The 14,401-nt window shown below is 46.7% G+C and overlaps 1 protein-coding gene across 3 annotated transcripts in view; it reads right to left on the minus strand.

Annotated features, from left to right (window-relative positions):
- The window catches only part of CD244 (CD244 molecule), a 28,315-nt gene extending 22,656 nt beyond the window's left edge, over positions 1-5,659 (minus strand). For 2 of the 3 annotated variants that reach the window (XM_044266695.1, XM_044266694.1), the window contains exon 1: positions 5,279-5,659. In XM_044266695.1, the coding sequence (XP_044122630.1) occupies positions 5,279-5,339 (61 nt within the window). In that variant the 5' untranslated portion in view covers positions 5,340-5,659. Of the gene's footprint in view, positions 1-4,557; positions 4,876-5,278 lie in introns of those variants that run through there. The other variant, XM_044266696.1, reaches the window with a different exon arrangement.
- Positions 5,660-14,401: the final 8,742 nt, after the last annotated feature.

Genomic DNA, 14,401 nt, shown 5'->3' on the forward strand with positions numbered 1-14,401 from the left:
AAGCCAAAGGCAGATGCTCAACCAACTGAGCCACCAAGGCACTCCCGAGATGTATGTTTTTAATTTTGTATACTTTTCTGTACATGGGTCACACTTTAATAAAAATGTCTGTTGGGGCCCCTGGGTGGCTCAGCGGGTGGTGTCCATCTCTTAATTTTGACTCAGGTCATGATCTCAGGGGGGTAAGGTCAAGCCCCATGTTGGGCTCTGTGCTGAGTATGTACCGTGCTCAAGATTCTCCCTCTCGTTCTCCCTCTGCCCCACCCTGCTCATGCTCTCTCTCTCTCTCAAAATAATAAAAAGTAAATAAAATTAAAATTTTAAATGTCCGTTTATGAAGACAATGGCCTAGCAATCCTTGGAGCGATTTTTACGGAACTGGTTCCCTCCAGGACAATGCTGCAGCCCTGAGTCCCCCGAGTCCCCTTCTGTCCCCTGTACCCAACAGCTTCACCATTCACTTGGTTTCAGGGGAGGTGCAGTGAGGAAGAGATAAACAGCTAAAGTCTTCTTGGAACATGCCTGGATCCCAGCCAGAGCAGTCAGAATCAGAGGCTCCTTCCCGAGAAGTGAGCATTTCAACACAGTCTGTAAGAACAGCTGGCAAGCGTGCCTTACCGCTAATCCATGAGATGCTGTCCTGCCCTTCTGTTTTGTCTGCAGGCCCTGTGCGTTCAGTCCCCAGTGTGGGTGCCCCCAGAATTCACAGCCGAACCTGAATTTAGGGCCCAGACCCACTCCTATGAGCAGCATTTGGAAGGTCCTTGCTCCTCAATGTATCTGACCCCAAAATCATCCAAATCGGCTTCTAAGATACCTAAAAACTATTAATTTATTCACTTGGTTAACATTTTGAGTATCTAGTGTGGGCGCTTTGTAGTGCACTCATGACAGCTGTAATTATATGTTGAGTCCTGTGCTAGAGGTTAGCTCTGTGAACAAGGGGCCCAGGTACCGATTCACCATCGAATTCTCAACACCTAGCCCCAGGCCTGGCCCAAAGGTGTTCAAGCACATCAGGGAAGGACTAGGAATTGAGAAGGAGATATCCCTGTGAAAATCTTAGAATATTTCATGTTGTACAATGTAATAATAGGATTAAGTGTCTTGAACACCTGTTCTTTTAGTTAAAAAATGTTGCATTCTCCCAAAGATCCCAGCTATGACAATGAGAAAACCCTCAGAAAAGAGTCACCCATTAAAACACCATCTCAGGTGCCCAGGTGGCTCAGTCAGTTAAGTGTCTCACTTTCAGCTCAGGTCATAATCCCAGGGTCCTGGAATGGGGCTCCCTGCTCAGTGGGGAGCCTACTTCTCTCTCTCCCTGTCCCCTGCTTGTGCTCTCTGTCTCTCTCTCTCGAATAAAAAAAATAAAATCTTTAAATCCTTAAAAATAAATAAAACATCATCTCATCCAAGATGTTCTTTTTTTTTTATAAGGTATTTATTTATTTACTTATTTGAGAGAGAGGGAGACACAAGCTGAGAGCAGGGAGAGAGGCAGAGGGAGAAGCAGGCTCCCCGATGAACAGAGAGCCTGGTGCAGGGCTCCATCCCAAGAGCCGGAGATCATGACCTGGACTGAAGGCAGACACTTAACCAACTGAGCCACCCGGCTGCCCCTCATCCAAGATTTTCTTTTTTTTTTTTTTAAGATTTTATTCATTCATGAGAGAGAAAAAGCATGAGAACGAAGGGGCAGGAAGAGGAAGAAGCAGGCTCCCCATGGAGTAGGAATCCCAACTCGGATTTCAATCCCAGGACCCTGAGATCATGACCAGAGCCAAAGGCAGATGCCTAACCGACTGAGCCACCTGCGGCACCCCTCAGGATTTTCCAACTCGCTCTGACTCAAATAATTAGCCAAGAAATTAATCTCTCTTCTTGACTCTGATCACAAAACAAAGTGAAACATAGACTCTACCTCCAAAGAACTGAGTAACACAAGGGACATTTGGGAGGACTTGGTATAAGAACTTTCTAAGAGTGTTTTAATACCATAGCTCACCTAATGCCCACACATCCCTGTGGAGCACGCACCACGCTGGACTTCACCTTATGAATGGAAAACTGAGAAACAAGAGGTTAATTAGCTTCTTCAAGACCACAGAGGAAGTATGTTTAAAATCTAGAACAGCTTCTCTCAATGAAACTCGCCAATAGACAGAAAAACTCTCACTTTATTCTGTGGATTAAAGGGTCCACCCACCATTCATTCAGCAAGTATTTACTGAGACACTAATTGTGCCAGAGGCTGTTCTAGAGGCTGAAGGTACAGCCGTGAACGAGACAGAACAATGTCCTGGCCTCAAGAATCTTACATTCCGGTGAGGTAAAGAGGAGCCTGGGAGACAGAAAAGAAAACAAAGGAGTTAACAGTAGAGTGTGTCCAGTGGAGATGAGGACCACGGAGAGGAAGATAAGGCATTACAGGATGGTGGGGTTGACCCTGGAGAAAACCAAATACAAAGCCATGGAGTGCCATGTGCTCCAGGAGCAGCAGGTCAGGGACGCTGAACGCCGGGCGTGCAAGAAAGGAGAGAGGAACACAGGGCATGCAAGAAATGGGGGGGAGGGCGTCAAGGAAGATAGATCACGTAGCCCATTGCGAACCATGTGGCTTTTCCTCTGCATTCAGAAGCCTTCTGAGAATGTTCTGTAGACCCCAAGAGTGATAGGAGCTTCTGACTTATATATTATGCTCATTAAATTCTTCAGCAAACCAAGTTAAAAAAAAAAAAAAAAAGGTCCCACGGCCGTCATGTGTCCTGATGGGAGGCTCTGAAAGAGACACAGCATCGCTTGTGTTGTAGCCCCGCCCAAAAAACATAGCCCAGTTCACATGAGCAAACCTCACACAAACCCACATTCAGGAGCCTTCCACAAAACAACTGACTTGTACTTCGCAAAAGTGTCAAAGTCATGAAATACAAAGAAAGGCTGGGAAATTGTTATAGATCAAAAGATATTTAAAACCTCTGCCTTCAGGGTCCTGGGATTGAGCCCCGCATCAGGCTCTCTGCTCAGCAGGGAGCCTGCGTCCCCCTATCCCTATCCCTCTCCCTGCCTCTCTGCCTACTTGTGATCTCTGTCAAATAAATAAATAAAATCTTAAAAAAAAAAAAACAAAAAACGGGGTGCCTGGCTGGTTCAGTCACCAGAGCATGCAACTCTTGATCTCGGAGTTGTGAGTTCAAGCCCCACATTGGGTGCGGAAGCTTACTTTAAAAAAATTTTTTTTAATAAAAAAATAAAACACATAAGAGAAAAAAACCTAACAAGTGAATGTAATACATGATCCTGATTGGATTCTGCACTGGGGAGGGGAGAATGCCATAAAGTACGTGATTGGAACAACTGGTAATATTTAAATACAGTCTGTGTATTTGATTCTATCAATGTTAGATTTACTAAATTTGATAATTGTGCTGATATGATATAATATGACATGGGAATGCCCATGTTCTTGGAAGAATCAGGCTACAAAATTCACTCTCAAATGGGTCAGCAAAAATTATTATTATTATACTTTTTAAAATATTTTTTAAATTTAAATTTTGTTAGTTAACATACTTACTATCCATTTATATGCACATACCTGTAAGGGGACAGAGAGAAGTAAAGCAAATGTGATAAAATGTTTACAACTGTTGAGTCTGGGTGAAGGAAATATAAGAATTCTTTGTAATATACCTGCAACTTCTCTGGAACTCTGAAATTACTATTTTAAACTTTTTATCTTAAAAGTTTTAAAAAAATATGGGACACCTGGGTGGCTCAGTCGGTGAAGTGTCTGCCTTTGGCTCCCGTCATGATCTCAGGGTCCTGGGATCCAGCCCCCTGCTCAGCAGGGAGCCGGCTCCTCCCTCTCCCTTTGCCCCTCCCCCGCTCCTTCTCTCTCCCCTCTCAATCTCTCTCTCAAATAAATAAATAAAATCTTCCTTAAAATAAATAAATAAATAAAAATAATAAAGGTTTAAAAACTTTTAAAATAAAAGTTTAAAAATTAAAACAAACGGAGCAGCAGTTTCGTCAGCTTACGGCCGGCCAGCCCCACAAACACGGGGAGTAGCCAGAAGAGAGAGAAGTTCCCCAAGGTCAAAGCCCATCAGCCTGTGCCCACACCCTGGCGGGGCCAGTTCCGTCCTCTGCCCCACCCCAACGTTCCCCGCAGTGGATGTGCTCCCCCACGCCCCGAAGCATGGACCTGGGGCAGCCCGGGTCTCCTGCCCCACCGGCTCATCATCCCAGACCCCCTCAACTCTGGCATCCAGACCTTCCTGACTGCTCCCTGTCCCAGCACTCTCTGCCCTTCTCTGCCTGTATTTGTTCAGATTTGTAAATACAAATGCATGTGTCATAACCATCTGTCTCCCCCAGTCCTCTGAAGCCTAGATGGTGCCTTGGGGGACACAAGAGTATCCGCAGTGTGTCCGCATCCGGCCTCTAACAGGCCTTGGACCAACACTACCCTGTGCCCCACTTCCTTCCCTGTTCACCCAGAATGTGTCCTCCGCTCGCTCCCTCCCCCTTGATGCCCCTGGAAGAGCCACTGACCTAGAATGCAGACTCCCATCTCAGAGCACCCTTGACTCCAGGGCTGGAGGAGGGGGGAGCAGCCTTCAGCCGAGATCTCCCCAAGCTGAGTTTTCCATGTGCTCTTCCTGATACTGTCTCCTTCCTCCTTCTTCTCCACCTCCTGCTCCAAGCCAACATTTCCCTACTAATTCTCATGTTCTTGGAGCCTCTGGGCTGCTGGAGACTGCTGGGGAGTGGGGGACCAGGCCATTCAGGTAGCGTGGCTGTTGGTGGTCCCTCCGCCTTGCTCAGCTTCCCTGCCTCAGGGAGCAATCTGTCAGTCTCTGCTTTCCAGAACCACCCAACTTCCTTACAGAAACCCAAGCCCAGGGACCACTTCTCTCTGCTGGTAATCACGCCACTTAGAGAATATTTCCTTTGTCCATCTTACAATCAGCAGAGAGGATACTTTCTCCCCATTACACAGAAAGATAAACTGATGCCCGAGGAAAGGAGTCTCCTTGCCCCAGGCCACCTGGATTACTGAAGTCATGGCCAGACCCCCTTCTCGAGGACCTCCCAACCTGCTGCCAGCCTGTTTGCTGTGCCCTAGCCAGAGCTGTCAGGAGCAGCTCAACATCGCGCTTCCAGGTGACCTTGGAAATGGCATAATCCAGGGGCTGTGGGTTCTGATCTCCCTAGAGGCTATGGCCCCAAGTCCATGCTATCCCCCACCGCATGCCAGGCTGGGCCTCCTTACCTTGGGCCTGATGCCCATTGAGGAGCAGGAGGAGTGTGAGGACGAGAGCTTGTCCCAGCATCCCCAGAGGGCGGAGTGGTCGGCCGGCTCCTCGCCCACCAGATGCTCTGCTCGCGCCCAGGCTCAGCAGCAACCCGCCAGCTGGAGGCTGACGCGGAGCAGAACTGCCTCGCTGTTTGTCCGGCCACAATTTCCTCAACTCAAGGCTGTTCTCAGCAGCTGAGAGCGAGCAAGGCCACGGAGAAAGCCCCAGTACCTGGACGTGGTCCTACACTTCACAAGCTGAACTTTCAAATTTGGCCTCAAGTGGGCGGGTGCTGAGTTCTCAGTGACTCACAAAACCAGCTTCAAAATCCTGTCCATCGCTCTGCCCTGGTCAGGCTGCCTCCTTCAGGGACAGAGGTGAAGAAATGTTCCGGCTGTCTCCATCCTGCTGGCAATATGAAGAAACCGCCAGTAGGCAAGGGGACCAAAGAGTCATTATCTCAGACAGTCCCATTCCAACAGGCACAGTGAACGTGGGAGGAGAGGACTGGGGGTGTGTGGCTGAGAAGTGGAGCCCTGGGTAAGGGGGTGCATGTTGAAGGAAAGGAGCAGGAAGATCTAAGACCCCGGGGAGGCTGTGTGAGTGGATAGCCAGGTTTACGCACATGCAACCTGAAATGTCTTGACGTAGATTTGCTTTCGCTCATCTCCTGTCTGTGCTTCTACTTTCCCTCCTTTCCTCTTCTACTTTCCCACGGTACTTCTCTCTTCCTTCTCTTGCCTTCTCTCACCCAGACAGCAACCAAATTCATCTTTGCCGTCCTCCCCTGTGCACACTTCAGTTCTGCACTCCACGAAGGCCAGGAAGCTTTGACCCTTCTTAGGCCCCCACAGAGGGGGAGAGGTAGGGGCTCCCCACCTTCCCAGAAAGCATTTGCTTTAAGGCCATACCCCAGGTCTCCTTGATTTTTTTTTCTTTCTTCTGCTTTCCCCTCAGCTGCAAATACTTTCGGTTCCCTTCCAGTTAGCCCTTCTTCTTTTTTTCCTTCCTTTGATCCATTTCCAAAGACCCCATCCGAGGCTGGGCTCAGGGGAGGCCGACTGCAGCCTCCACTACCAGTGAAGAAAGCAGGGTGCTCTGGACAGAGCACAGATTTGGAGACTAGAGGGACAGTTCAGCGACTTAACAACCTGCGTGACCCTGGCCAAGTTGCTTTCTGAGCCTGTGGGGTCAGTCCTTGGCTTGTGTTTCTCACAATCAATAACTAGTGATTTGATTCCTCAAGTCAATAACTGTAGCTGAAAGTGCGCACGAAAAAGAATTCTGGATGCAAGTAAGTGCCGTTTGTTTTTTTTTTTTTAAGATTGATTGATTGATTGAGAGGGAGAGAGAGCAAGTGGGGATAGGGGCAGAGGGAGGAGAAAGAAACTCTCCAACAGACTCCGGGCTGAGCAGGGAGCCTAGCTCTCATGACCCTGAAAACATGACCTGAGCCAAAATCAAGGCTTTGATGTTTGACCAACGGAGCGACCCAGGCGCCCCTCTTTTCCTTCTTTTCATTTTATTTTTATTTTAAGTCCTGCATCGCTTATTCCCACTGGCTCCATGGTTATCCGCTCTGCCAAGGGGCAGTCCCTCCCCACTGCGGAGCTTCCTCAGAGCCTATCTGGCCATGCCCTTGACTTTGAGAAGTACAGCTTATGACATAATGCACCATGTAAGCTACATCTCCTGCTACGACAGAGAGAGGACGAACTCCAACAGTTCAAAGCAGCTAATAAACATTTGTGAATCTGCTTCACTGATCCTGACCCCAACACCGGCTCTATCCTTTCTCCACACGTCGCAGGGATACCTACCATTCCCTGGACACTGAACTGGGAGCAGACATATCATTATGTCTTGTGGTCTTGTTAGCTAGAATGCAACGGGAAGTTACTCAAATAAGAGAGCTGAAAGCTATCAGCAAAAGGGAGGAGGGAAAGGGACAAAAGCAAGGAAGGGATGTGTTTCATTTTGCAGAACCAACAGTTCTAGCCAAAGAGATGCCCAGTTAGATGTTTCATCTGAGAGCCCCTTGCTAGATGTGTCTCCCCTGATAGCCCCTTATGTGAGTCATTGACTTGGATTGGAGCTGAGGACCTTTGCAGAAGCCCCCTGAGTTGTCCTGAAGTTAACTGTAGCTCATTAGAATACTAACATCTCCTCCTACAGGCGGTTTTCTGCCACTTTTTGAACGTATGATGTATGCAACCAGAATGCTGACATGCTAGGCTTGTGCAATTGAACAGACTGCTTTTGTAAGATCCCCATTCCTGTCTCCTAATACACTGAATGAGCTCCTGTCTCCTAATGCACTGAGTGAAAGCATCCTGTACTAACCCCACAGGAGACAGCACGTTGAGAGCTATTTCCTTGTCTCCTTACTTATAGTAAGTAATGAAAAGTTCTTTGCTTTCAACATTTCCTTGGGTTGTATTCCATTTCATGCACCCCAAGCAGTGAACCTCTTGAGCTCAGTTACAGTCTACACATTGCCCTGCCCACCCCTGACCGCTTCATCATGAAGTCTGTGCTCTCGTTAGTGTTTCCAGAACCTGGCCTGATGTCTGGCGCTTAGTAGTTGGTTACAGAGTGTTGAGTGCTGAAAGAATGAATGACTTCCTAAAGAAAGCATATCATGAGAGACTCTGGTGAGCTAAAGCGTGATGATCCTGCCTCTGTGGGATCTATATCCTGCCCTGCAGGGTCTTTGTACAGAGGTCCCTCTGTGTAATTCAGCCACTTTAGCATGAACACCCAAGACCCTACAAAGGCCACATAAATTCAGAGACTCCCATAGCCCCACATTCCATGCATATTCTCCAGGTCTCTGTAAGTCGGGGACATTGAAAAGTCAGTGGCCATCCAGGAATTAAATGTTCACCAACCCCCACCCTCTCATCCTTCCTTTTCTTGAATCATACTTCCATCATCTTTCACTGAGTCAAAGTTATTCTAGTATAGCCCAACTGCAAAGTTCACGAGTCCCCCAGACCACCCACTATGGAGTCCCTAGGACCACCTTTAGTTCTGATAATTCATTAGAAGGCACTTAAATAAAAATTTTTTAAATGATTCTTTTTTTATTATTATTTAATTTAGTTGTTTGAGAAAGAGAGAGGGAGGGAGGGAGAGAGCATGAGGGGGGAATGGGATAGGCAGAGGGAAAAGCAGGTGCCCACGGAAATCAATCCTAGGACCCTGGGATCATGACCCAAGCTGAAGGCAGATGCTTAACCAACTGAGCCACCCAGCCACCCCAACAATCATTAACACATGATTACTCACACCCTTTGACCTAGCAGGTCCCCCTCTTTGAATTTATCCAACAGAAATACTCTAATGCACCAAAAACACTTTCACAAATGCCCAAAGATAGGTAAGATTCTTCCTTACAGCAATGTTCAGTAAAAAACTAGAAATAGCCAAACTGTTAATTAGTAGCAAAGAGTTGGGGGGAAATGGTGTATTGATTCTATACTACAGTATATTAAGAAACCTTTAAAAAGAGTAAGATGGGGGCGCCTGGGTGGCTCAGTCAGTCGAGCATCCAACTCTTGATTTTGGCTCAAGTCATGATCTCAGGGTCATGAGATCCAGTCCCACATCGGCCTCCACGTTCAGCAGGGAGTCTGCTTGAGATTCTCTCCCTCACCCCCACCCCACTTGTGCTCGCTCTCTCTTGCTGTCTCTCAAATAAATAAGGATTTCACTTTTTTAAGATAAAATAAAAAGAATAAGACAAATGTATATATACACACATTAAGCTCTAAGACAAGAGCACCTGGATGGCTTTCAGTTAAGCCGCTGCCTTCAGCCCAGGTCATGATCAGGGTCCTAGAATCAAACTCCACATCGGGCTCTCTGCTCGGTGGGAAGCCTACTTCTCCCTTTCTCTCTGCCCCTGCTTGTGTTCCCTCTCTCCCTGTGTCTCTCTCTGTCAAATAAATTAATTAAGTCTTTAAAAAAAAAAGGTCTAAGACATTCACAAGGCAATGTGCATAATATAATTCTGTTTAGGTGGACAGAACTAAGTGTGTGAATTTATGTTCTCTGAATAGTTGTAAATGCAGAGAAATATGCCCAAGGGAAAACAATCATAACAGTAACCTTTTGATAAAGAAACAGAATTTTAAGGAGGATTGAGTGAGAGTGTGACTGACTTTTTATTCTTACATATTTTACAATGGCTATATTATGTGTATGATGACTGAAAATATCAATTCTCCAAGTTTCCACATTTTCAACTACATAACATAAGACCAAGTACTTTAGAGTTTTCCAGAGACAGAGTAACTAGGAGACATGTAGACACAAATGCAGAGATAGAGATAAAGATGGAGGTAGAGATTTATTATAAAGAATTGGTTCATGCAATTATGGAGGCTGGCAAGTCCGAAATCTGCAGAGCCCATGTCCCAGTTCAAAGGCCATCAAGCAGGAGAATTATCTCTTACTTGTAGGAGAGGAAGACTTTTGTTCTAGTGAGGCCTTCAACTGATCAGATAGGGCCCACCTACATTGGGGAGGGCAATCTGCTTTACTCAGCCAACCATTTAAGTGTTAAATTCATGAAGTGTCCAGGTAGCTCAGTTGGTTAAGCATCTGACTTTTTTAAAAAGATTTTATTTATTTATTTGACAGAGAGAGAATGAGAGCACAAGCAGGTGGAGTGGCAGGTGAGCAAGAGGGCTGCTGAGCAGAAAGCCCGATGCAGGGCTTAATCCCAGGACTCCAGGATCATGGCTCGAGCCAAAAGTAGATCACCCAGGGACCCCAAGCATCCGATTCTTGATTTCAGCTCAGGTCATGATATCAAGGATATGGAATCAAGCCCTACCTCAGGCTATATGCTCAGTGAGGAATCTGCTTCTCTTCCTCTCCCTATGCCCCTCTCCTCTCTAAAATAAATAAATAAATCTTAAAATGTTAATCTCATCTAAAATTCTTTCATAGAAACATCCAGAATAATGTTTAACTAAATATCTGTGTACCCTGTGGTCCAATCAGACTGACATAAAAAATTAACCATCACAATCAATGACCAAACATTCATTGTGATTAATCTGTCTATTGGCTGGTTTTAAGAAAGCAAAACTTTATGATCTAAATATATTATCCAAGTGAATTACTGTAACTGTTTTTAGAAATAGTAATCCATTTTTATTTTTTAATAATAATTTTTCATTTTAGAATTCCATTAAATTTTAAAATATCCCTACCCATTGACACAGTATTAGCCAGTGTTCCTAGTCCAGGGCTCAGCTCACTACACAGTCTGCTTTTTCCTGTTCTTTAGAAAAAGTGAAATGTGCGAGTCCAGCTCTGGACATTGATCTTTGCTTTCACCTGTCAGAGTTCTAGAGTGTGGCATTCCCCTTACTCCTGAGAAGGTTGTCCACACAGCTGTTATCCTTAGAAGTCTGAAGGATGTACGTAATGGTATGGCCTCAGTCACAAAAAGTATTACAGTCACTACTTGTGGGGTGCAGTGGTAGGTGATGATGAGGCCAAGGAAGAGTTCAAAAGCTTAAGGGCTGCAGTGTAAGAGAAAAAATTTGAGCCTGGGGCACTTGGCTGGCTCAGTCCGTAGACCACGCGACTCTTAGTCTCAGTGTAATGAGTTCGAGCCCCACCTTGGGCATGAAGTCTACTTTAAAAAATAATTAGATAAGGGCACCTGGGTGGCTCAGTCAGTTAAGCGTCTCCCTTTGGCTCAGGTCATGATCGCGGGGTCCCGGGATTGAGCCCTGCATCAGGATCCCTGCTCAGCAAGAAGTCAGCTTCTCCCTCTTCCTCTGTCCCTCTGCCTGCCTCTGCCTGCCTCTCTCTGTCAAATAAATAAATAAAATCTTTATTTAAAAAAAAAAAGGAAAAAGAAAACCAAGTTACTGGTAGAACTGGGATTTGAGCCCCAGACTGAGCTGAAAGCCTGAGCACAACTGACCACATCAAGGGAACTGCTTGAAAATAAGAGCAACTTTTATATACTTTTGCTGGGAGAAGCAGGGGAAAGGAAGGAGAAAATGGTATAGGAGGCCTGAAGCAAGTCAGTCATGATCTTGCAGATTTCTGGCAAGTCTTCCTAAATGCAATGGGCTTGTGGTCTCCAAGATCAGGAGTAATGACTCCCCCTGCTAGAAGTCCCGTCTTCCAGGCTTGGCAAGAGTCTCCACCAGAACTAGAGAAAAATCCTTGGAACCTGTTGGGGAAATATAAGAGTGAATCCCAGAGCCAGTGATGGCAGCTGAGATGGTCTCTAGGCTTGCTTTGTGAGGACCCAGATCCATGAATTAGAAGGGATGCCCAGCTGAGATACAAAATACAAAATGTTGTCCTAGGGACAACAAGGAGACAGCAGGTGGGCACCTGGGTGGCTCAGCTGACTCTTGGTTTTGGTTCATGGTTGTGAAATCAAGCCCATGTTGAGTGTGGAGTCTGCTTGAAATTCTCTCTCTCCAAGTCCTGCTGCCCCTCCCCAACCCTCTAAAAAAAAAAAGGGAGAGAGAGAGACGGAGCAGTAAACACTCCCAGTCGACACTTAGGTGCTCCAGGTCTAGGGGGTGACCAACAGACCATGAATCAATGCCTCAGGCTCCCTAACCTATGAGTAATGAAGAAACGTCTCTGTCTTTGATCAGCAGGAGTCTGGGCCATCTGGGGACTTCCTTCCCAGGCTGCACAGCCATCAGGAGCATGTCGGGGAGACTGGCTATAAAGGAGGGATTGGAAAGGCTGTTCAAAGACCACCAGTGAGCAGCTAGTGAAAGGGGAAGTTCTACTCTAGGACCCCAGGAAAACAGGAAACATTCTTATCTGAAACTGCAGAAGAAGAAAGAAAGCAGTAGTCACTAGAAGAGAACTCATGATCTTTATTTCCCAACCACCTGAGCACTGTCTGTGCTTCTGAAGCCATGGCTGAGTTTTGGACAAGTACAGCCATGATTCTGGGCCTTGCTCTCTCCGTCTTTCTCACAAAGGCTAGAGCACTGCTTCTCCTTCTGTGTACGTTTATCTTCTTTGGGCCTCCACTTTGCCAGAAGAAAACCAGCCAGTTACTGTTTATTTGTTGGGTGTGATGACATTCAGGTTCAGGCAAAATTGGAGGAAGGCAATATTCCCACCGAGAAGATCAAGATTTTCAAAAGCAATGCACAGGACAGCAAATGATCTGCTGGATCCCCATCGGAGTCAAGGACCCAGGAACGGAAGAGAACGATCCATATCAGGGCCCATCTCGGGAACAAGGACCTACTGCTCTGGCTCCCGCGTGGAGAAATTGCTCTGTCAGAGAACTGAAGGCCAGCTCCCTGACACTAGCAATGTGCTGTAGGAAATGGGGCTCCACCTCCGCTGCTCTGCGCTAGAACGAGGTGCTTCTACAGGGGCCCCCGGCTGCCTCAGTCCATGGAGCACGTGACTGTTGATCTTGGGGTCGTCATTTTGTGTCCTGCACTGGGTATAGAGATCACTTAAAAATAAAATCTTTTTTTTTTTTTTAAGGTGTTTCTGGGTGACCTGGGTGGTTCAGTCAGTTAAGTGTCTGCCCTCAGCTCAGGTCACAATCCTGGAGGCCCCAGGATCGAGCCCCACGTCAGGCTCCCTGCTCGGCAGGGAGTCTGCGTCCTCCTCTGCCCCTCATCCCACTCGCGCTCGCTTCTCTCTCAAATAAATAAAAATCTCTTTTAAAAGATTTTAAAATTGGGGCGCCTGGGTGGCTCAATGGGTTAAACCTCTGCCTCCGGCTCAGGTCCTGGTCTCAGGGTCCTGGGATCGAGCCCCGCATCGGGCTCTCTGCTCAGCGGGGAGCCTGCTTCCCCCTTTCTCTCTGCCTGCCTCTCTGCCTACCTGTGATCTCTCTCTGTCAAAGGAATTAATAATATCTTTTCAAAAATTTTTTAATTTCAAAAAGGTGTTTCTACATAAAAAAAATGAAGTCTTCACAAATCACAGGAGAAATGCATCACTGAATTGCTTTATACGATGGAGAGATAATCATATAAACTTGTCTTATTCGTTAGTATCTTTTCATATGTAGTGTAAATCAGAATCAGATGATACCAAATTATATGCTGAGTTGTTTTTTTCGATGCATTCCTATATCAGAGTGCTTTACAAAAAAGAAAACAAAAATAGAATGACTCCGAGGTGCCCTGCCACCTAGTCTGCGAACTAGACCAATTTTGTGAATTATAATATAGAAGATCAAAATCAAGCCTTTTTTTAAAGATTTTATTTATTTGACAGAGAGAGAGACACAGCGAGAGAGGGAACACAAGCAGGGGGAGCGGGAGAGGGCGAAGCAGGCTTCCCCAACAAGCAGGGAGCCCGACGCGGGGCTCGAATCCAGGACCCCGGGATCATGACCTGAGCTAAAGGCAGACGTTTAAGACTGAGCCACCCAGGCGCCCCCAAAATCAAGGCTTTAACAATAAGGTAGTTTATTCAAGCCCATGTTCCCTCTCACTCTTCGAGTCGTGTCACATCAGTGTCTCTAAAAACAAGAGCGTGTGATCACAGGTCAGTATCCTAACCTGAAACTTAACAACTGACAACGTGGCAGACCTTCACCCTGGAGCATTGTCTTCTGTTTCAGGTCCTCGTCTGTCTTGTAGAATCCGTATCCGTGTGGCAACGTCCCTGCCTCTGTGCAGTTACCCCTCCCATGCGGGCCGCACATGCCCACAGACCCACTCAATACACCGCGGGAGATGAAGAGCCCAGACTGGATTTCGGGTTCCCCTCGGAGTTTCCCTTTTCCTTCCCCAACCCCGCGCCGCTCCCACTTCCCTACATAACTATTCTTGCAAAGTTCTCAGAGTCCTTCTGGTAGACCAGCCCTTCTAGGTGTCTCTGATGCTGCTGCTTAGTGTGCATGTGCGCTTTCTTCACGCTAGGACCGAGCCTTGGGAATCACACGCTTTGACCTGCCCTCACCCCGCTCTCCCCTGATGACTCTCTCCTGTCTTCCATCCCAGCTGTACAACCCAGCACAGGTCCAGGCAGTTAGAAACACCACTAGATGTTGAAAATAGATCAACTCCTAAAACATCATTTCAGGTTTATAAGTCCCTAGCAGACACTTTTGTTGCCTT

This window comes from Neovison vison, chromosome 10, assembly GCF_020171115.1.
Source record: "Neovison vison isolate M4711 chromosome 10, ASM_NN_V1, whole genome shotgun sequence".
NCBI lineage: Eukaryota > Metazoa > Chordata > Mammalia > Carnivora > Mustelidae > Neogale > Neogale vison.